General features: G+C 54.8%; 2 protein-coding genes across 6 annotated transcripts in view; both read right to left on the bottom strand.

The window, feature by feature from the left end:
• The window catches only part of MEGF8 (multiple EGF like domains 8), a 52,131-nt gene extending 42,754 nt beyond the window's left edge, over positions 1 to 9,377 (bottom strand). The window contains 3 exon segments of the mRNA XM_017849853.1: positions 596 to 802; positions 1,042 to 1,205; positions 8,496 to 9,377. Coding sequence (XP_017705342.1) covers positions 596 to 802; positions 1,042 to 1,205; positions 8,496 to 8,682 — 558 coding nt within the window. The 5' untranslated portion in view covers positions 8,683 to 9,377.
• Positions 9,378 to 9,866: 489 nt separating this feature from the next.
• TMEM145 (transmembrane protein 145) lies at positions 9,867 to 21,324 on the bottom strand. Of its 5 annotated transcripts, none has more exons than XM_017849872.1 (15): positions 21,113 to 21,232; positions 20,270 to 20,344; positions 20,088 to 20,195; positions 19,918 to 20,004; positions 19,724 to 19,825; positions 19,540 to 19,624; positions 19,358 to 19,429; positions 19,177 to 19,245; positions 18,429 to 18,509; positions 18,250 to 18,328; positions 18,026 to 18,119; positions 17,108 to 17,280; positions 14,886 to 15,006; positions 11,113 to 11,319; positions 9,867 to 10,625 (listed from the first exon to the last, which is right to left on the bottom strand). In XM_017849872.1, exons 1-15 carry the CDS (start codon positions 21,230 to 21,232, stop codon positions 10,371 to 10,373), a joined length of 1,728 nt encoding a protein of 575 aa, XP_017705361.1. In that variant the 3' UTR covers positions 9,867 to 10,370. The 5 variants fall into 5 exon arrangements, with proteins under 5 accessions (XP_017705361.1, XP_017705362.1, XP_017705357.1 ...); XM_017849873.1 differs by having other exon boundaries at positions 10,371 to 10,625; positions 20,088 to 20,165; positions 21,113 to 21,323; XM_017849870.1 differs by having other exon boundaries at positions 10,540 to 10,625; positions 10,738 to 11,319.
• Between the last annotated feature and the right edge of the window lie 1,389 nt (positions 21,325 to 22,713).

The raw sequence follows: 22,713 nt of genomic DNA, 5'->3' as shown, positions 1-22,713 counted from the left end.
CAAATTGTCAGACTGAAACAAGAGACAAAGAGACACAACCAGAAGGAAGCAGACAGATGGAAAAAAGACCAAGAGAAAAAGGAAAAGACACACAGAGAAAAAGGAGAAAAGACAGAAAGAAGGCAGGCTGGAGAAGACAGACAGCATGGTTGACATTCAGCCTGAAGTGAAAGAGCTCAGATCTGGGGAGGTCAAGGTGGGGAGGGCTCAAAGCACAATCCACATTGAAAGCTGGGTGTGCACAACTTCAGCGTAAGGTCAGCAGTGCGAGGCTGGAAGTCATGGCAGGGGGTCCAAGGCCACACAGAGTGACTGGATGGGAGGACGGAGTTGGGCCTAGCTGGAGGAAGGAGGGTGGTGTTCACAGGTGAGAGTGGGGTATGCTCAGCAGGGGAGGGCCTGCAGGTGAAGGTGGGGTGGGGTTGGAGTAACAGGTTGGGGGCAAGCTCTGGAAGGAGAGGGAAGTGGGTATCATGGAGCAGGGTGGGGTGGTGGGGGTAGTTTCATGCAGGAGCAAGGTCAGACCTGAGATAGGCGTGGAGAGTGTGCTCACAGATCAGGGCCCCAGGGGAAACAGGGCTGGGGACCAGCTCACCGAGGCGCAGGTGCCATGGCTGCCACAGTAGGCTGAGCACTCCTGTAGGCCACAGTCAGGACCCCCCCAGCCCGGCTCACAAGCACACACACCCGGCGGCTGGCACTGCCCGTGGCTCCGGCAGCCACCCGGGCACAGGGAGAAGCGGAATGAGGCGTTAAAGCCCAGTAGATTGTAGTTGGCATCACTGAAGAGGTGTAGCAGCATCTGCAGGCACAAAGTGGGCTGGGTAAGGTGGGCAGAGCCTGGGGACTGGCCTGGGAGGGTAGCCCACTCCTGTCCCCTTCCATCCTGGGGGACCCAGAGCCTCACCTCCTTCCTTTGCCTCTCTCCACCTTCCCTTGTCCCTGTGCTCTGCTCTCAGACGCCCTCTTACTGACTCTCTGTCCCTCCTTTCTTCTTCCATTTCCGTCGGTGTATCTACCCACAGCCCCATCCCCACTAACCTTGCCTGAGGAAGCTTCGATGGGCGGAGGCCGGGTGCTCCCACTCAGACTGGCAAGCAGCGGCCCTTGCGGGGAGTCACCGTCATACACAAACAGGTAGTCATACGTGCACTCTGTGTCCAGGAAAAGGAAGTCCAGCAGGATCCGGTGCTGGGGGCTTGGGGCTGGGAGGTGAGCACAGAGGGACTAAGCTCTAAAGCGGATCTTCTCCCTACACCTCCCTGTAGCCACTATGGTACGCCAAACCCTGCTCCAGGTGATGCTGGGGGCTCAAGGATGAGTCAGACCTGGACCCCACCTTGGAGGGGCTCCCAGTCTCATAACCTAGGGCAGTCAAGGGCTGTGACAGCCAGAGGGACAGGAGCCCAGAGAAAGAATCACAATATTCCAGACCTCTAGAAAGGTCACCTGAGATCAGAATGCACACTCCACCATTCAGATGGGAAAATAAAGTGCAGAGAGAAAACCCCATCCCAGTGGCCACACAGAGCAGAAGCCACAGTATTCCTGATGCCTCTCTCTTCCTGTCCATGCCTGAGCTTCAGACGTGTCCAGGCTGGAGGGTCAAGGTCATAATCCCAGTGAGAAAAGCACCTCTGTGACAGTCCCCTGGCCCTCGCTGAACAGAGCTTCAAGAGAAGAATCCAGTTTCTTCCCCCTGAACAGAGGCCTAACCTTGGAGTGGCCTAACCTAACCTCTCACTCTGGTGAAAGTCCCCATCCAGAGTCTCACCTCTGTTTATTGTGATGGCTACAAGCACAAACTCTGAAACCAGACTGCCTGAGCTTATGTCTTGGCTCTGTCACCGAATAGCTACTAGCTGTGTGATCTCGGCCAAGTAACCCACCCTCTCTGGATTAGTCTCCTCATCTGTAAAGTGGGATATAGTGGTACTGTAGTGGATTCAAACTTACAGGCCACTCCTGCCACTGAAAGGTAATTCCCTGCCCCTTGTATCTGGGAAAAGCCTTAGTGACTTGCTTGACCAATTAAAAAACAGCAGAAATTCTGAAACTTCCAAGGCTAGATCATAAGAGGACTTGTACCTTTCACCTGGGCCTCGTAGAACGCTCCTTCTTAGAACACAGCTGTCATGCATGAAAAACCAAAGCTGGCCAGCCGCGGTGGCTCACACCTGTAATCCCAATACTTTGGGAGGCTGAGGCAGGCGGATCACGAGGTCAGCAGTTTGAGACCAGCCTAGCCAACATGGCAAAACCCCATCTCTACTAAAAATACAAAAATTAGCTGGGCGTGGTGGCAGGCGCCTGTAATCCCAGCTACTCAGAAGGCTGAGGCAGGAGAACTGCTTGAACCCAGGAGGTGGAGGTTGCAGTGAGCCAAGATTGTGCCATTGCACTGTAGCCTGGAGGACAAGAGCGAGACTTCATCTCAAAAAAAAAAAAAAAAAAAAAGAAAGGAAAAGAAAAGCCACAAAAAAGACCACACACAGGCATTCCAGCTGACAGTCCCAACTGAGCTTCCAGCTGATAGCCACCATCAACTGCCAGCCCTGGGAGGGACCTTCCTGGATGTCCAGCCAAGGTGAACATTCAGCTGACTGCAGCCCCAGCTGACATCTGACTGCAACCTCATGAGGAGCAATAATGCATATGAAATGGTGACAACAGAGTGGGGTGGGTGGCTCATGCCTGTAATCCCAGCACTTTGAGAGGCCAAGGAGGGTGGATCACTTGAGGTCAGGAGTTCGAGACCAGCCTGGCCAACATGGTGAAACCCCGTCTCTACTAAAAATACAAAAAATTAGCTGGATGTGGTGGCACATGCTTGTAATCCCAGCTACCTGGGAGGCTGAGGCAGGAGAATTCTTGAACCTGGGAGACAGAGGTTACAGTGAGCTGAGATCATACCATTGCACTCCTGCCTGAGCGACAAGAGTGCAACTCTGCTCCAAAAAAAAAAAAAAAAGAAATGCTGACAACGAGGCCCACATATCGTCGTGGTGAGTGCCACTACCTCTAACACTATCACTGTCTTATTCTCTGCCAGTCCTGTTTCTGGAAGCCCCTCTCATTCCACATCCCACATGAGAAGGCTCCTGAACAGGCAGCTCAGGGGAGTCCTCTGGGTGAGGGAAATTAGGAGGCCTAGGCTCTCGCTCTGGCTCTGGCTCTGCCCATAACCAGCTGGAGGACCCTGGGCCAGTCCTTTCCCCCATGACCCTCAGTGTGTCTATCTAGATTCTGGAGACACTCAGCCACCACTGCCAATGGCTGGGTGATCCTGGGCCAGTTCCATGGGCTCTCTGAGCCTCAGTTTCCATGACTGTAAAATGGGGATAATTCCCCCCACCCACAAAGGCTGGAGTGAACATTCAACGAGATGATGACTCCAGCCTGCCAGCTTAGAGCCACGGTGTGCCCTGGCTGCCCAGCCTCATCCTGTCTCACCAGAACCATTCACCCAGCCTCCTTCTTGCCCTGACATGAGTCTGTGATCTTCCCAACTCAACATCTGGCCCCATCCCTCCCCTGCCCCAAAGCCCTGCATGGCTCCCTAGCACCCTAGAAGGAAGTCCAGTTCCCTAACCTGCTGTTCAAACCCTTGCTTTGTCTCAAATCACTCCACTGCTTACTGTTCTAATGGGATCTGGGCCTTTGTACAAGCTTCTCCCTCTGTCTGCAACATATTAACTCTTCCCACCACCAGCCCTCTTCCTGATGCCCCCTAGCTGGGTTAGGTGCCCCTCTCCAGGGTTCTCACATTCCATTATAACCTTCATTCCTCTGGGCCAGGAACATCTACGTCCAGGTCTGTCTCCCTGCAGCCTACAAGGCCCATAGAGCAGGGCCTGGATGTGGGCCTAATTCCCTCTGCAGCATTGCCCAGACCTGGGCTTGGCAAAGGCTCAGGAAATGCTGGATGACGGAATGAACAAATACACAAAAGAAAGAATACTAAAGCTGGAAGCTCTCCCTCAGCCTCTGACCAGAGACCCCAAGAACATCAGACACAGACCCCACCCATGCTCTGGGGAACGTAGAAGAACCATTCAGCAGGGCCACACAACCAGACCTCCCAGAATCTTACCAGCTTCAACCACACTATAAAGCTCTGTTCCTGGAATCACAAGTACATCTTTGTTAAGTGCCTGATGGAGGCCAGTTCACCATCTGCCTCCCCAAGTTCTTCCCTAAATTGAAAGTCTGTTTCTACCCAACCCCCATACCATTCCAGACAGAAATCTGATCCCAAACCCCTCCTGCTCAAAAGCAGGATGCCTCTTATTCATGAGGATGTTATAAGGACTAGGACTGGGCTGGGCGTGGTGGCTCACGTCTGTAATCCCAGGGCAGATCATTCGAGGCCAGGAGTTTGAGACCAGCCTGGCTGACATAGAGAAACCCCATCTCTACTAAAAATACAAAAATTAGCCAGGCGTGGTGGTACATGTCTGTAATCCCAGCTACTCAGGAAACCGAGGTACGAGAATCACTTGAACCTGGGAAGCAGAAGCTGCAGTGAGCTGAGATCAAGCCACTGCACTCCAGCCTGGGCAACAGAACAAGATTATGTCTCGGGAAAAAAAAAAAAGAAAAGTCTAGGACTAGGTAAAGTGTGAACATAATACAAAAGTTAGTGGGTTGGTTGTTTATCTTTTTTTTTTTTTCCTGAGACAGGGTCTCTCTCTGCTGCCCAGGCTGGAGTATAGCAGTACAATCTCTGCTCACTGTGACCTCAGCCTCCTAGGCTCAAGGGATCTGCCCACCTCAGCCTTGCCAGTAGCTGGGACTATAGGCACATGCCACCACCAACCACGCCCAGCTAATCTTTTGCAATTTTTTTGTAGAGGCAGTGTCTTACCATGTTGTCCAGGCTAGTCTCTAACTCCTGGGCTCAAATAATCCTTCCATCTCAGATTCCCAAAGTGCTAGGATTACAGGCGTGTGCCACTGCACCTGGCCGGTTATTTTATAATAGATGGAGGAAGATGTTGGTTCTCATAGGTAAGAAGTGACAGGCATTGGTAAGAACAGAAGATCATCAAGGGGGGTCTGGAGGTCTCCCAGACTCCTCCCTCACCCCAACATCTACCCAGTTGGTCCCCAAGCCTCATCAGTGAAACTCCACAAACATCTATTGCACTCTCTACACCTCTCCACCCCTCTAAGCCCCTGCCCTAGTTAGGAACTCATCCTCTCTTGCCAGATCAGCTCACCAAGTCTCCAGTCTGCCCCCCACCCAGCCTGAGGGCAATGCCCTACTCCTGCTCAAAACATCCTGTGGCTCCCCATTGACCCCAAGGGGAAGGCCAGGCTGCACAGTGTGACATTCAAGGCCCCTCTTCCCCTGCTTCTGGCTCTCATTACCTCCCAGTCAAAAGTGCCATCAGACCAGACAAACCTAGACAGGGATCCTGAGATACTCCAGCCACCCTCATGTCTTCATAGAGGATGTTTGCTCCCTTTTCCCACTCAATAAACTCCTACACATGCTTCAGAACCCTGTTTCAGTGGCTCCTCCTCTGTGACCTCCAGCACAGTCCTCTTTCCTCCCTAGGTACATCCACCCAACCCCTCCACTTCCCTTCTCAGCCCTGAGCACTGTCTCAGTGAACACACTGGGGACTAAATATCTGTGTCCAGCCCGACTATTCCCAACCAGTCTGAGACTTTTTTTTTTTAGGTGGCATCTCGCTCTGTCACCCAGGCTGGAGTGCAGTGGCGCAATCTCAGCTCACTGCAACCTCCACCTCCCGGGTTCAAGCGATTTTCCTGCCTCAGCCTCCTGAGTAGCTGGAATCACAGATGTGCGCCACCATGCTGGGCTAATTTTTGCAGTTTTAGTAGAGGGGGGGTTTCTTCATGTTGGCCAGGCTGGTCTCTAATAACTGATGTCAGGTGATCCGCCCCCCTTGGTCTCCCAAAGTGCTGCAATTACAGGTGTGAGCCACCGCACCCGGCCTAGCCAGTCTGGGACTCTTTAAGGCCAGAGAGTGATTTATATCCAGCACACAGACCTCTTTGCCACATACGCACATACAAACACACTTCCTATTCTGTTCTCATCCCACTAGCTTGACAGGAATGGCCCCCAAACTGGGGACAGGTAAACATGCTAACACCAAGAAACATGCCTTCATCCATAGCCCACACAGCAGCCAGAGAGATCTTCTAAAACATAAATCAGGCCGGGCGCGGTGGCTCAAGCCTGTAATCCCAGCACTTTGGGAGGCCGAGACGGGTGGATCACGAGGTCAGGAGATCGAGACCATCCTGGTCTACACGGTGAAACCCCGTCTCTACTAAAAAATACAAAAAAACTAGCCGGGCGAGATGGTGGGCGCCTGTAGTCCCAGCTACTCGGGAGGCTGAGGCAGGAGAATGGCGTAAACCCGGGAGGCGGAGCTTGCAGTGAGCCGAGATTGCGCCACTGCACTCCAGCCTGGGCGACAGAGCAGGACTCCGTCTCAAAAAAAAAACAAAAAAAAAACATAAATCAGATCATGTCACCTCCCTGCTCAAAACCCTTCCATAGCTCCCCAGAGCCCCCAAAGACAAAGCTTCACAGCCTCCCAAGGGAGGCCCTGCATGATTCAGGCCCTGTCACACCTCCTGCCTTTGCCCCAGACTTCCCCTGTCTGGAGGCCAGTTTCTACATCCACTACTCTGTGAGGCCTTCCTGGGCTTCTGCAGGTACTGCCTTTCAACTTCTCTTCCACCTGTTTGCCCTCAGGATACAGCTCAAAATCACAAAACCCTTCACCTGCTGGCTCCTCCCACTCTGCAGCCTCTGGCTCATTTGTTGTCTTGTATTCCAGGTTTTTGCTTTTAAGATGGAGTCTCCCTCTGCCGCCCAGACTGGAGCTTTGCAGAGCAACATCCGCTCACTGCAACCTCCAGGTTCAAGCTATTCTTGTTCCTCAGCCTCCTGAGAAGCTGGGACTACGGGCATGCGCCATCACACCCAGCTAATTTTTGTATTTTTAGTAGAGACGGGGTTTCACCACGCTGACCAGGCTGGTCTGAAACTCCTGACTTCAGGTGGTCTGCTGGCCTCGGCCTCCCAAAGGGCTGGGATTACAGGCATGAGCCACCATGCTCTGCCAGTATTCTATGTTTTAACACACTGGATTTCTAGTTCTTCAGAAGCATCACTCTCCTGCTTCCCCACCTTCGCACAGCTATTCTTGCCTGGAATGCCATTCTGCTCCCTCCTATAGATGCCTCTGATCTCAGCTATACCCTAGGTTAAGTCACATGTCTTCACAGAGAAAGAGCCACTGAGGCAGGCAGGGTTCTGAGGCATGCATAGGAGTTTATTGGATGGAAAAGGAAAACAAACAGCCTTGAAGTGGGTTTGTCTCTTCCACTGACTGGGAGTCCAGAAGGGTAGGGCTGGGGCCTTTTCTCCCACTCTTGACAGATTCCCATTGGTCCTTTAGGTCTCAGCTTAGACATTTCCTCCTCCAGGAAGCCTCTCTGTTCTCCCTAGCCCCAAATCAGGCACTTTCTCTGGGCTTTCCCAGGCCTGTGGGGTTCCTCCATCACAGACCACTCTTGGCTCTCACTATTAGTGTGTTTGTCTCCCTGACTAGACTTCAAGACCTAAGTCACCGGGGATTGCTGGAGCTGTCTCAGTCTGGGCTATGTCCAATGGGAAACATAATGTATGGCACATGAATGACAGAAGAAAAATGCTTTTATTGAAGTACTTTACAAATAACAACAATAATCCTAATGCCATTTATAGAACAGTTACTATATGCCACACATCAGGCACGTTAAATACCCATTTTCATTTTATTGCAACAACTCTATGAGGTGAGTACTCTTGTTATCCCATTTGTGGGGGGAAGGAAACTGAACCTCAGAGAAAGAAAGTCATGTGCTCAAAGTCACAAAACTAATAAGAAGCCAGGCACAGTGGCTCACACCTACAATCCCAACACTTTAGGAGACTGAGGTGCAAGAATCATTTGAGCCCAGGAGTTCGGGACTAGTCTGGGCAACACGGTGAGACTGTCTCTACACACTCGAGTTACTTGGGAGGCTGTTGTGGGAGGATCACTTGAGCCCAGGAGGTAGAGGCTGCAGTAAGTAAACTGTGTTGGCACTATTGCACTCCAGCCTGGATGACAGAGTGAGACCCCCACCTCAAAAAAAAAAAAAAAAAAAAAAAAGGAGTGGTGGTAGAACCAAATTCAAAGCCAGATGATTGGATCCAGACCCTGAGTTCTTAACAGTTACTCACAAGACCCGACACTGATGCTCCTGTCTTGTAATTGTAAACCTGGGTGTAGGTGCATCTCCCCCACCAGACTGGGAGGCCTTCCAGGGCAGGGCCCAGGCTGGCTGCAACCCCGGCTGTCAGGCATTTTAGAGCAAAAGGCCTGGACCAAAACCGAGCTCTGGGAATGTGGTGAGTGGATGAATGCACACATGAATGAACTAGCAGCGAATTAGTGAGTGACCCACGCGGCCCCACTCACCCTCGATGAGCCACTCGCAGTTGCCATTGACGCTGTAGTTGCCAGCACCATCCGTCACGAAGCCTGGCGCCTCCCGCAACACCTGCCGCTGCCCCTTGCAGTCCCCCGCCTGGGCCCCAGGGGACAGCGACCCCAGCACGGCCAAGGCCAAAGCCAGTGCCGTGGCCAGAGCCTTGCCCAGGGCCATCGCCGCCTCCTGTACTGACCCTTAGAGCGGGGACGGGCAGTAAAAACCTGGAGAGGACCCTCTACCCGGCGTGAGGCCCTGCAAATGCGACCTCTATAGGCATAACATGGCCTTGTAGACCGAGGAGGTCCCGGAGACGCAGTCCCGGCGAAGGGAATGGCCACTGCTGACAGGCTCTGGAAGCCGAGGGCTGGGCCCTATAGAGCGATGGAAGGCCCTGTATATGGAGTCATTATGGACGGGGACGACCCCTAAGGACCTTAGGGGTCCCCTATAGACACGGGCCCCCATAGGGGGCCGACCCCATAAACAGTGTCCAGCATTACGGACTCGGGCTGCTGCAGGCCAAACGGACCTTATAGACGGGTGAGTCCCCAGGGGGCGAAAGGCTCTACGGCCCGGCAGAAGCCTCCATAGAGGCTGCGGGCTGGGACACGCCAGGATCCGATGGTCCAGGGGAGACTCCTCCAGCCGGGGGCGGGGCCCGTCTTCAGAGGCTCGGGCCTGGACCCCATAGACGCAGTCCCTTCGCTCAACCACCCGCGCCTCCCTCCCAAGCCGGATGGGCCAGATCAGAGAGACGAGGGACGCTTGGGCCAGAGCGGCCGCTGGAAGACCCGCTGTGGGAGGGCGAGGGGCCGGGAGCCGAGGAGCCGCAGTGGGAGGCACGGCGGAGAGGAGGCGAGAAGTTGCAGAGCGGTCGGTCAGAGCGGCCCTGGGAGGACTGCGGAGCGCCCAACCCCAATCCTCCATAAAGGGAGACTTCCGGGGAAATTCCCCGCCCATTTATTCCCAACCGCATGCGCAGCAGCGTCCTCCTGGAGCGACGCTCCTGGAGACGAGAAAATTACACATGCGCAATGCTAAGATCGTAACCCAAACTCTGGGTGCCTGTGGTTGAGCAAAGCACGGGCCACTGGAGGGCGCCTCTACCTCTGAGTGAGGAAAGGAAGGCAAAAATAAAGGAGTGGTGCAAGGCCCTGCTAGATGTTTGATCATCTTCAACGTTCCCAGATTCTGGAGCAACATAAAGATCAGGTTATACAGGCCTCTGCCTCCGGTTCCAAATTCCCATTTCACAGATGGACACAATGAGGTCCCGAGCCTGACATAGTTCTGGCTCAGCCCCGCCACTGAACACCATCAAGATGTAAAAGAAGCCATGTTATAGATAAAAACGAATCCTTTTATTTTGGCAAGAAGGGGAAATGTCTTTCTGCCAGGGACCCGAGGGAAGGCCCCCGAAATGGAGATAGGGGCAGACGCAGCAAGGGTCCGAGGTCACAGATCCGAGGGAGGGTTCAGGGTCGAGACCAGCATCGCAATATCCATCCCGGGGTCGCAGAGTCCTGGAGAGTCACAGGCAGGGTTCCGGCGGTCACCACGGGTGTTCCGGAGTCCAGCGGGGTCAGAGGTCTCGAAGGGGGCCAGGGAGCCGGAAGTCACGGAACAGCGGGAGCCCAGAATCCGGCGCCGCTCGGGGCAGGGGCTGAGGGAGGGGACGGGGAGAGCGGCTCCCGCGGGATCGTTTGGCACAGAGGGGAGAGGGGCGGGACGCAGCGTACCCAACCTGGGCGCGCGGGGTAGGAAGGGTCGGGAAGGCCCGGGATGGCCGAGCTCTCGGGCCGGGATAAAGCAGGGGTCCGGAGCCCGGTCACGGCCCATGGGGCAGGGGCGGGCAGGGGTGCTCAGACCGGGGGTGCGGTGCCCCCGGCCGTGTGCATGCTGAAGTATTCGGTGAAGCCGGTGTGCGGCGCCGCCGTCTGGGGCACGAGCGGCTGGTAGGGCGGCGTCGGGCCGTCCCAGCCCGGGTCGGCCGCCTTGGGGAACCGAGCGGGAAGTGGGGAGGAGGCTGTGCCCGGCTCGGCCATAGTCACCACGCGGCCCCTCGGGGCCACCGCCGCCGCCACCGCCACCGCCGTCTCCTCCACCTGCTTCCCGGCCTGGGAGGGGGGTCAGGGTCAGAGGCAGTCCTGGACCCTCGCGGGGCAGATGCGGCCCCGAAGGCCCGTCCCCCTCCCCCGGAGAACCCTTCCACCCCAGGTATGGACGCACGTGTCAGTCAGGGAAGGACTGGGTGGCGGGGCGCCTGGGCAGCGGGGCCAGGTACTCAAAAGGCGGCGTCGGGGCGCGCGGGGCGAACTCCGGCGGCGGCCGGGGAGCTGGGGGAGAGCCGCGGAAGGCGGGCGGTGGGGGCACGGTGCAGGGTGTCTGCAGGGGTGTGCGCAACAGCGCCAGGACCCAGTCAGGCAGGGTGGGCGCGGGCGCCAGGGGACGGTCGCGGCGCGGCGTTGGGGCGCGGGGTGTGCGAAAGGCAGGGGGAGGGCTCAGGCGCCCGGGCGCCGGGGGCGGCGGCGGGGCCGGGAGCGGGGTCAGGTACTCCAGGGGCGGCGCCAGCAGCTCCTCGGGCACTGGGGCTGCGGGGCTTACGGAGGTGGCGGGCGGGGGGATGGAGAAGAGCTCCGTGAAGTTGGGCACCGAGTCGCTGATAAACGTCACGTTCCCATAGACGTGCTGCGGAAAGGCCTTGTCAGCTGATTGGTTCCCTCCGGGTCCAGGGACTCCAGCTGATGCGATCTGCGACGTGCGCACGTGGTACGGGAAGTTCTTGTTGGCCGCTGATGGGCGGGTCATGATCTGAGGCCAGGGCCAGGAGCAGGTGTGAGAGGCACTGTTAGGCCGGAGGCTGTCCCCATAAACTTGGGGTCCGAAGGATTCCCTTTCAGTTGACATCCCCCACACTTCCCTGAAGCCATTCACACTGGATTAGGTGCCCCGCTCTGGGCTCTCGAGGTGCCCTGGACCCTCACCTTTTCCCTTCAACACAACTTGACCTGTGCTTCCTCCATCAGAGGCCTGATCACTGAGCTATCCCTGACTGGTTAGGGTCAGCGTCCTGCACTGTATGATAGCCACTGGCTGCATGTAGCTTACATTTCATCAAAATAAATTTTAAATGTTGGTCAGTCACACTCCCCACTACACACTCACTATGGACTACCCACATTCAAGTGCTCAGCAGTCACCTATGGTTAGTAGCTCCCATATTGGAAAGTGCAGATAATAGAATATCTTCATAAATACAGAAAGTTCAATTGGACAGCAACTAATAGACTCTAAAATGTCTCCATGAGGCAGGAACCAGACTCTTCTGTTCCCTACTGAGTCCCTAGTACCTTCTAGAACCATGCCGGCACATATAAGCCTTCAATAAATATTGGTGGGCTGGGCGCGGTGGCTCACACCTGTAATCCCAGCACTTTGGGAGGCCGACGTGAGTGGATCACCTGAGGTCAGGAGTTTCAGACCAGCATGGCCAACATGGTGGAACTCCGTCTCTACTAAAATACAAAATTAGCCAGGTGTGGTGGTGCGCCTATGATCCCAGCTACTCGGGAGGCTGAGGCAAGAGAACTGCTTGAACCCAGGAGGTAGAGGTTGCAGTGAGCTCAGCTCATGCCACTGCACTCCAGCCCGGGTGACAGAGCAAGATTCCATCTCAAAAAATAAAATAAAATAAAATAAAATAAAATAAAATAAAATAAAATAAAATAGTAAAATAAAATAAAATAAATANGCTCAGCAGTCACCTATGGTTAGTAGCTCCCATATTGGAAAGTGCAGATAATAGAATATCTTCATAAATACAGAAAGTTCAATTGGACAGCAACTAATAGACTCTAAAATGTCTCCATGAGGCAGGAACCAGACTCTTCTGTTCCCTACTGAGTCCCTAGTACCTTCTAGAACCATGCCGGCACATATAAGCCTTCAATAAATATTGGTGGGCTGGGCGCGGTGGCTCACACCTGTAATCCCAGCACTTTGGGAGGCCGACGTGAGTGGATCACCTGAGGTCAGGAGTTTCAGACCAGCATGGCCAACATGGTGGAACTCCGTCTCTACTAAAAATACAAAAATTAGCCAGGTGTGGTGGTGCGCCTATGATCCCAGCTACTCGGGAGGCTGAGGCAAGAGAACTGCTTGAACCCAGGAGGTAGAGGTTGCAGTGAGCTCAGCTCATGCCACTGCACTCCAGCCCGGGTGACAGAGCAAGATTCCATCTCAAAAAATAAAATAAAATAAAATAAAATAAAATAAAATAAAATAAAATAAAATAGTAAAATAAAATAAAATAAATATTGGTGGAATGTAGGGATGTCTGGTACCAGTTAGTCTGATAGGCCACGAGGGCAGGGACTGGTTGTGACTCCCTCGCCACATCCCAGAAGCCTAACACAGCTCCTCTAAGGTTGTGCTGTAAAAATGAACAAGGAGCTGAAAGCAATGAGCAGTGGGATACCCAGGTGGAGCTGTGCTGAGCTAACATGAGCATACATAGGAAGGAAGCTGGCTGAGATACAGCAGGAAGGGTGCCGCGCTTGCCGTTCTGAGCCTGCATCCCGCCTGTGGGATCTGTAGCTCACTGAGTGTGGGATCTGCGGCATGTTGATTAAACTCCCTGAGCCTCGCCGTGGGGAAAAGGGATTGTAGTGCCTACTTGGAAAGATGAAAGGGTGGAAATGAAAACCACTGGTGCAGAGCCTGGCACATGGTGGGTTCTCAGCGTTTCTTCTCTTTCTGTCCCTTTCTGACTTACTGCAGAGCTTCAGCATGGACCGGCCTGGGAAGGTGAGCGAGTCTGTACCTAAGTCAGGCTCTGAGGCAAAGGATGGGGACCTGTCCCCTCCCTTGGTGGCCGGGACCACTCCCTACACAGTGTATGTTGTAGATCCCTGGAGTCAGAAGCTGGGACACTTGCTTATGCCTGTTTCCCTTTCTGGTTGCCCTTCATTTCAGACCTTGCGGTCTGCGGGAGAAGGACAGGATTCAAAGTATTTGCCTGCCGCCAAAGGCCATGGAGCCCTAGCACGTCACTTCTCCTCTCTGGGCCTTAGCTTCCCCGCTCTGTGTAGTGGGAACAACGTCAATTATCCACCTTCTCCTGGAGCTGCTCTGATAATTAAACAAGAGGGCAGGAATAAATGCATATGGATGTTCCTAGAATGAAACAGACTGGTCCAAGACAGGTGTCCAGTGAACAACTGATGAATAAATTAATGACTATTAGAACTGTCACCAAGAATGTCAGATAGGATGTGAACCCGGGTAAAGAATAGATGTGGTGGGGGCCGGGTGCAGTGGCTCATGCCTGTAATCCCTGCACTTTGGGAGGCCGAGGTGGATGGATCACGAGGTCAAGAGATAGAGACCATCCTGACCAATATGGTGAAATCCCATCTCTCCTAAAAATACAAAACTTAGCCGGGCACACGCCTGTAGTCCCAGCTACTCTGGAGGCTGAGGCAGGAGAATCGCTTGAACCTGGGAGGCGGAGGTTGCAGTGAGCCAAGATTGTGCCACTGCATTCCAACCTGGTGACAGAGTGAGACTCCGTCTCAAAAAAAAAAAAAAAAATAGATGTGGTGCTGTACCCTCCTGATGCTGACCCAGGAGCCCAAAAGCTTCACCCTGTGCCACCCCAGCTGCTTCTTCCTGAACAATGGCCTGTGATGGCAGAATGTGGGCGGGGGCAGGGGGAGAGTGGAGAGATCAAGGAGAGTGGGGAAGGCAGTGGGGATACAGAAGAGAAATGGAAGAATATGGGGACACAGGGTCAGGAATGGAAATGGGAAGGGAGGGCAAAGAGAGAGTATGGCGGTTGAGGAAAGAAGCCAGGACACAAGGTGGGAGAGAGGAACGGAAGAAAATGGACATGGGCCCTGAGAGGTGGCTCAGGCCTATAATCCCAGCACTTTGGGAGGCTGAAACGGGTGGATCACCTGAGATCAGGAGTTCGAGACCAGCCTGACCAACATGGTGAAACCCCATCTCTATTAAAAATACAAAAAATTAGCCGCACATGATGGCGGGCACCTGTAATCCCAGCTATTTGGGAGGCTGAGGCAGAAGAATCACTTGAACCCAGGAGGCAGAGGTTGCAGGGAGCCGAGATCGAGCCATTGCACTTCAGCCTGGGAGACAGAGTGAGATTCTGTCTCAAAAAAAAGAAGAAAATGGACTCTGAGGGGCACAGTAGAGGAGCCTGCAGGAAGCAAGCAGATGCTCAATAAAGGAAGAATAACTAAAGGGAAAATGGATCAAGACCTCGGAACAGGAGGTCCAGCAGATCAGGCGTAGGAGCCTCACGCATCTTCTGCCCTCAGGTCCTCCCCTCCGCCCCCACGGATGCCCATCCTCACCAGGAACACGCCATGGGCGTACAAGTGGATTCCCAGCTGGATGCCATTGACAATCTTCTCCCGGGCCCACTTGGGGATGCCGAAATTGGCAATCAGGGCCATGACAGGAACCGCAAAGAACCTGAAGGGGAAGTATTATGTCAGCAGAGACACTGCTCCTGTCCTCCACCCCACCCTATAGCCCCACCTCCCCTGCCATGTACACACACAGACCCCAGGCAGGTCCCAAACTGGAGAGGAGCCAGTGTGACCTTCAGAAGCCAGAGACTGAAATGGGGCAGGACTGGACTGGGAAATTCTGAGGGGCAAGAATGAGGTTCAATTTAACTCAGTTCCACACCACTCCAAATCCTGGCATCTAATAAGAAATCAACAGATAGGCCATAACGGTGGCTCACGCCTATAATCCCAGAACTTTGGGAGGCCGAGGCAGGCAGATCATCTGAGGTTAGGAGTTTACGACCAGCCTGACCAACATGGCAAAATCCCATCTCTACTAAAAATACAAAATTAGCTGGGTGTGGTGGCATGGACCTGTAATCCCAGCTATTTGGGAGGCTGAAGCAGGGGAATCACTTGAATTTGGGAGGCGGAGGCTGCAGTGAGCAGAGATTGCACCACTGCACTCCAGCCTGGGCAACAAGAGCAAAACTCCATCTCAAAAAAAAAAAAAGCCAGGCGTGGTGGCTGACACCTGTAATCCCAGCACTTTGGGAGGACAAGACAGGTGGATCATGAGGTCAGGAGGTCGAGACCATCCTGGCTAACACAGGTGAGACCCTATCTCTACTAAAAATACAAAATATTAGCCGGGCATGGTGGCAGGCGCCTGTAGTCCCAGCTACTCGGGAGGCTGAGGCAGGAGAATGGTGAACCCAGGAGGCGGAGCTTGCACTAAGCAGAGATAGCGCCATTGCACTCCAGCCTGGGGAACAAAGCGAGACTCTGTTTCAAAAAAAAAAAAAAGAGAGAAATCAGGCCAGGCGTGATGGCTCATGCCCATAATCCCAGCACTTTGGGAGGCCAAGGCAGGTGGATCACCTGAGGTCAGGAGTTCCAGACCAGCCTGGCCAATATGGTGGAAACCACATGTCTACTAAAAATACATATATTAGCTGGGCGTGGTGGCATGCGCCTGTAGTCCCGGCTACTCGGGAGGCAGAGGCAGAAGAATCGCTTGAATTCGGGAGGCGGAGATTGCAGTGAGCTGAGATCATGCCACCGCACTGCAGCCTGGGCGACAGAGCAAGACTCCATCTCCAAAAGAAAAAAAAAAAAAATACATATTTGATGAATGAATGAACAAAAGATAATAAGAAGTAAGGACTTATTGCATGCCAGGCCTGTTTCTAAGCATTTGACATACATAAACTCATTTAACTCTCACAGTGACTCTATGAGGCAGATAAAATTTCCATCTCCATTAAAAGGTGAGGAAACTGAGGCAGAGAGAAGTTAATGGGCTTGTCTGAGGTCACACCATCTATAAGCTTTAGAGCTGGGATCTGAACCCGGGCAGTCTGGCTCAGAATCTGCCAACCTTATTGCTATGTTATGGTGAACGATAATAATTACAATAGTTTTGGGTGTTTTTTCATTTTGTTTGTTTTGTTTTGTTGTTGTTGTTGTTTTGTTTGTTTGTTTTTGAGATGAAGTCTCACTTTGTTGCCCAGGCTAGAGTACAGGGGCACGATCTCAACTCATTGCAACCTCAGTCTCCCAGGTTCAAGTGATTCTCCTGCTTCAGCTTCCTGAATAACTGGGAGTACAGGTGTGCACCACCATGCCTGGCTAATTTTTTTGCATTTTTAGTAGAGACGGCGTTTTACCATGTTGGCCAGGCTGGTCTTGAACTCCTGACCTCAAATGATCCACCCATCCTGGCCTCTCAAAGTGCTGGGATTACAGGCATGAGGCACCGCACCCAGCCTACAATAGTTTTTACTGAACATTTATTATGTGCCAGACACGCGGCCCTCATCTAGTGGCCTATGCTTGCTCTAGGTATCCCTTTGAGGAGATCCTGTTGTTTTATGGATAAACCTGATGGACTGCTTGTGAAAGTAATTTTCCACAAAATGAGTAAGTGTCAGATTCTGGGTGACAGCTGCCTGAGTGAAAAGCCCATCTGCCTCACTATGGAGGGTCTGAGATGGGGGGCAACCACTTCTGGGGAGCCCCGAGAGGGAGGCAGGGACAGGCTGGGGCCCACCAGTTCTCACCAGAGGGTATAGGCAGCAAAGAAGGGCACATAAAAAGGCTGCTTCTCAGGAAAGTGTCGCAGTGAGACGAGCACAGCATAGCAGAACCACACGTAGGCCGCCACCTGCAGTCCAATAAGCCCGTAGCCGGCCGGCGACTCATACGTGTATAGTACCTGGCCTGGGTCAAAAAACTGGACCCGCGGGAGAGGGTCCATCACAGCCTGGCCTCCTCCCCTCTATTAGGGTCCCCGGATCCCACCCTTGGGCACATGGGAACAGAGGTACTCCGTCAGAACAGAAGCAACAGGAGAGCCAGGCACGGAGACAGAAGCATATGGAGGTAGAGAGAGAGGGTGAAAAAGACAGGAAGAGAATAAATCAGTTACTGTGTGCTCAACACGGGGCTAAACACCTCCCATGTGTGAGTTTTTCCATCAGCATCAACTCAACAAGGTAGGTCTTATTATTGCTCCATTTCACAGAAGAGGAAACTGAGGCTAAGAGGGAAGCCCTTTGGCCAAAGCCATATAGAAGATAGAAAGCCTTAGAGGGGCCCCATGGGTTAGGTAAGATCCTCCCAATTTTCCAAGAAGAAAATGGGCCCAGAGACAGAGGTCGTCACCCAAGGTCAGGCAGCTAGGAAGTGGGAGAGCTGGTGTGGAATCCAGGTGTGTGTGACTCCTGAACTCTTAGTCACGATATTGAGCATCAGTGTGACAGACAGTGAGAGACAGAGGGAGGAGGAAGAAAGCTGCTGCGGGGTGGTGAAGAGAGAAGGAATCACTTAGACAGATGGGGAAGCAGAAAATCAAAGAGCAGGAGAGAGAGCGAGCCAGCAGGAGCGCGACGTGGGCAAGGGCAAGCAGACAGGTCAAGGGGGAGGCGGTGCCAAAAGCAGTGGAAGGCGGGGCCTGACCAGGGGCCAGTGGGACTCACTTCTGCCTCATAGATGAGCAGCACCACATGGGTGAGCGTGTAGAGGGTCATGTAGACAGACAACTTCACGGAACCCGCGTGGCTGATGCGGCCCCTGGCGGCAGGCCATGAGGGGAGACAGCAGGGTGGGGGCCGTCAGGGAGGCGGATGGGCCTACCCCTCCCCACCCTGCCCCTGTCCTTCTCCCCCACCAGCCGCCCCATGAGCACGCCCTGCCCGGGCACCGTGTCACCGTGAATCCCTTCCCCAGGAGGATGAGCATCAGCAGGAAGATGAGGAAGCTGGAGGAGAAGAGCAGCTTGGCTGGGAGAAGGGAGGAGGGGGCAGCTCAGAGCCAGGCTCAGACCTGATGCGTGACCTGAACCCTGGGCTCCACCCTCTCCCCACCCAGCTTCATTCTCACCCAAGATCTTCACACTCTCGTTGCCAATGCCTTCGGTGGCATACTGACCCCAGTAGATGCAGAAAAACAGAAGGCTCAGGACTGCGGGGAGGATGGGCAGAGAAGAAAGGATAGAAAGCAGTTCTGGGGCATCACTGTCCTCTAGCACTGCCATCCAAGTGATCTGAGCCCCGCCTCCTCCCTCAGGACTCCAGACCTTCTACCCCCACTTACTTGCTAGGAGAATCTGGAGTCTAGCCCCCAACCCTGCTCCCCAGGACCCACAGGTCCAGGCCCCACCCCTCCTCCCTCAGACCCAGGGGTCCAGGCCCCAACCCTCCTCCCTCAGACCCAGGGGTTCAGTCTCCCAGGTTCAGGCCCCACCGCCTCCTCACTCAGACCCAGCCTGAGTCCAGGCCCCAGCCCCTCCTCCTCCAGGACCCAGGGGTCCAGGCCCCAGCTCCTCCTCCCTCAGACCCAGGAGTTCAGGCTCCCAGCCCCTCCTCCCCAGACTCAGGAGTTCAGGCCTTTATACCCCCTCAAGGACCCAGGGGTGTCAGATCCTACTCCCTCTTCCCCCAGGAACCAGGGGTTCAGGTTCCCAGCCCATCTTACCCCAGGAACCAGGGCTCCAGGCCCCGAGCCCCTTCTCCCTTGGACCCAGGAGTCCAGGCCCCCAGCCCCTCCTCCCCCAGGACCCAGGAGTCCAGGTGTCTGGCCCCAAGTGTCTCCTCTTCCAGAACGCAAAAGTTGGGACACAGAACCTCACCCTCTACTCCTGCTGCGGCCATGAACATTTTATAAGTTGTGTGGAGCAACTGACGACCTTTCAGCAAATCTAGGAAGCAGGGTAGGGAAAGGCTGTCCACAGGCAGAAAGGGAGAGCATCTCACCTCCCCCAAACCTGCTCCCTCCTGTCTCTTCCCTAACACCCCATGTGCCAGACTCACATCCAAAGTAACAAGAAAGGAAGAAGATGAGGATGAAGATGAGGAGGAAGGTCACATCTGTCTCCAGGATCCCTGCCAATTTGGTAGGAGGAGTAAGGTTCATTCAGGTGGATGTCCCCTCAATGGGCACCCAGCTCTGGTGTCCCACAGAGAGCCTGGTTTCTGGGTCCCCACGTGCTCACCAAACTCATCAGCGGAGAAGTGTCGTGTCCAGAAGGACTTGCCATTGGTGAGGACCATCTCATACTCCAGCTGCAATCCATCACCCTGTGGGGAGTATGGAGGCCTAAGAGGGGCCCTGGGCAAGTTGGGGGTTGGCAGAAAGGCAAAGAGAAGGTGGCCCAGGTGGCCACCCCAGCACCTTACCCCACACTTGCTGAGCGCAATATACCACCACCTTTCACGCACTGAGCGGAAGCTGCGGCCACTGGAGCAGCTCAGGTAGTGGGTTCCCTCCTCTGATACCACCTGGAGTCAAGCAAGAAGGCTGAAGCCTGCCCTTGATGCCCGCAAGGCACCATCCTTCAGCACCTGCCCACTGCCCCAGGCTAGGCCTGCACCTGACAGCCGGACCAGGCATACTGGGTGGTGAGGTTGATGACCTGGTTGTTCTCTGGCCGGATCACGGACTCCTTGGCTAGGCAGTCCTAGGGAAGGCAGGGACAGGGTCACTCCCTCAGCCAGCCACGACCTTCTCCCCCCTCCCCTATGCCCTCTTCACAGCCCTCACCTTGTCCCCTGCCTTGTACACAGCTGGCCACTGGGATGGGTCGTCAAAATAGAGGAGGATGTTTTGACAGCACTTGGCCTGCAGACCACAGATGTTGGGGGCAAGGAGCTGGGGCAGCCTGTGCCTTTGGAGGCCAAGGGAAGTACCCAGCCTCAGTATGGCGAGCGTTGGGGGAGACTCACCTCAGGGTAGCGGAAACGGAAGTCCAGTCGGCCGTAATCCGAGAGGAAACAAAATCTTGTCAGGAACACCCAGTCCTGAAAAAGGGGCCCAGTCTGATCCTCTGCTGAGAGTCCTTCAAGAACTCTTTACTCCATAGACCCCCAACTTTTCTTCCCTACCCCCAAGGTACCTGGCTTCCCAAGTACTAGAAGGAGACCAGGTCACCTCCAAAATCCTTCCCTGATCCCATCACTGTAGGTCCAGGATTCCTGCCGCCCTGATTTTCTCCCTCCATTGCCCACCCCAAGTTTCCTGCCCTCCATTCTAACACTCCTCCCTGCATTTCCCGGGAGGCCCCAGAAAGACCTTAGGGGCCAGATGCCCATCCTGGCCACCTCGTGTCCCGGCCAATATCTGACCCCGTTCTCCCAATATCCACACTCCCCTGCACCCCACCTCGTGCTCCTAAAAACCATCCCGCGCAGGGGAATCTTCCAAACGGCCCCCTCCCGGTCCTGAGCGGGAGTGTAGCAGTGAGCTCCAGTCTCTCTGCTGAGTGAAAAGTGCTGTCCCTTCAGCACCACCTCTGCACCACCCCCCTTCCCAAACTCTGACTCTCCCAACCTGCTCCCCCTCCCCGCCCAGCTCTGACCTCAACATCCCTCCTACAACCCCCAGGTCTGGCCGCGACCCCACGGCTCCTCTCGACTCTGGCCCAGTCCCCCATTGCCCTCGGCCCCATTCCCCGAGGCTCCCTGAGTCCGCCAGGAGAGGCGGCAGGGGCGGGGCGGTACCCGCTCCCCTCGCCTCCCTTGCGTCCCCCGGGGGCCGGCGGGCGGCAGAGGAGGGATCGGCGTGCTCACCTCTTTGGAGCTGAGGTTGCCCCGCACGTACTTGGCCCGGGCGCGGGGGGGCAGTGACAGCAGCAGGAGCAGCAGCGGCGGCAGCAGGCGGCGCAGCGCGGGCGCGCGCTGGGGCTCCATTCCGCCCGCTCCAGCCCCGACTCCGCTCCGGCTCCCGCTCCGGCCCGGCGACAGAGGCGAGAGCGCGCAGGCCGGCCAGAGCGCGCCCCCGATTAAAGGAGCCGCCGGACGCTGCGCTCCCCGCCCCCTCCTACAAGAGGGCCCTACCTGACTCCTATCTTCAACGCGTGGGAGGGGGGACGTTCATCCTCTGTCACCCCGCCCCAGTCCTCCCCTCCTGGAGTCCCGTAGATACCTATGGTTTCCCGTGTCCTAAACTGAACTCACGTCTTCCAAAGCCATGCCTCCTCCAGACTCTCTGGATCCAGCCCTGTCACCCAGGCTGGAGTGCAGTGGTGCGACCTTGGCTCACTGCAGCCTCCGCCTCCCAGGTTCAAGCGATTCTCCTGCCTCAGCCTCCTGAGTAGCTGGGATTACAGGCGCCCACCACCATACCCGGCTGATTTTTTCGTATTTTTGATAGAGATGGGGTTTCACCATGTTGGCCGGCTGGTTTCGAACTCCTAACCTCAAGTGATCTGCTCACCTCGGCCTCCCAAAGTGCTAGGATTACAGGCGTGAGTCACCGCGCCTGGCCAACAAGTCTTTGATTGCCCATCACCACCTCTATTGCAACCACCCCCAGCTGTGTCCATCCTGGAGTTGCCACCATTCTAGATCTGATGCACCCTTCGAAGTGCCCACGGAGGCACAGAGAGGGCAAGCCACTTGTTACACTCCATGGTGGTGGTGGAGCCATCAGTATAACCACCGTACCCCTCTGCCTGACCATGACCTGTCACTGCTTACCATGTTGTGAAACTGGGTTGCTGTGAGAGACAGAGGTGGTAGTGTGAGATAGCCAAAAGTGTGTTTCAGATCCAAGTTGAAATAACTTGGCCGGGCGCGGTGGCTCAAGCCTGTAATCCCAGCACTTTGGGAGGCCGAGACGGGCGGATCACGAGGTCAGGAGATCGAGACCATCCTGGCTAACACGGTGAAACCCTGTCTCTACTAAAATACAAAAAACTAGCCGGGCGAGGTGGCAGCGCCTGTAGTCCCAGCTACTCGGGAGGCTGAGGCAGGAGAATGGCGTGAACCCGGGAGGCGGAGCTTGCAGTGAGCTGAGATCTGGCCACTGCACTCCAGCCTGGGCAACAGTGCGAGACTCCATCTCAAAAAAAAGAAATAACTTGCTTGGGTTCATTCAAATCCCAGCCTGGCCCCTACTTTGTCATTTGTCCACCATAAGACCTGGGCCAAGTCATTCAGCCCTGTGATCTCTCAGCCCAGTCTCCTCTATGCGGGTATCAACCCTGTGGTTTCCCAGTGGACAACAGCAAGCCCTAGAAAGGCTTTTCAGAGTACAAGCCACGCTCTTCACCTTGATTTTCCTGATCAGACTCCAACAAACATTTCTAGCCTTATCCTTCTCCACTTCAGAAAACTGGGGGCTGCTCAAAATACCGTTTTTTTTAAATTTTTTTTTTTTTTTTTTTTTT

Source organism: Rhinopithecus bieti, unplaced genomic scaffold (genome assembly GCF_001698545.2).
Source record: "Rhinopithecus bieti isolate Rb0 unplaced genomic scaffold, ASM169854v2 scaffold_33065, whole genome shotgun sequence".
NCBI lineage: Eukaryota > Metazoa > Chordata > Mammalia > Primates > Cercopithecidae > Rhinopithecus > Rhinopithecus bieti.
This window is presented reverse-complemented; position numbering and strand designations above follow the sequence as displayed.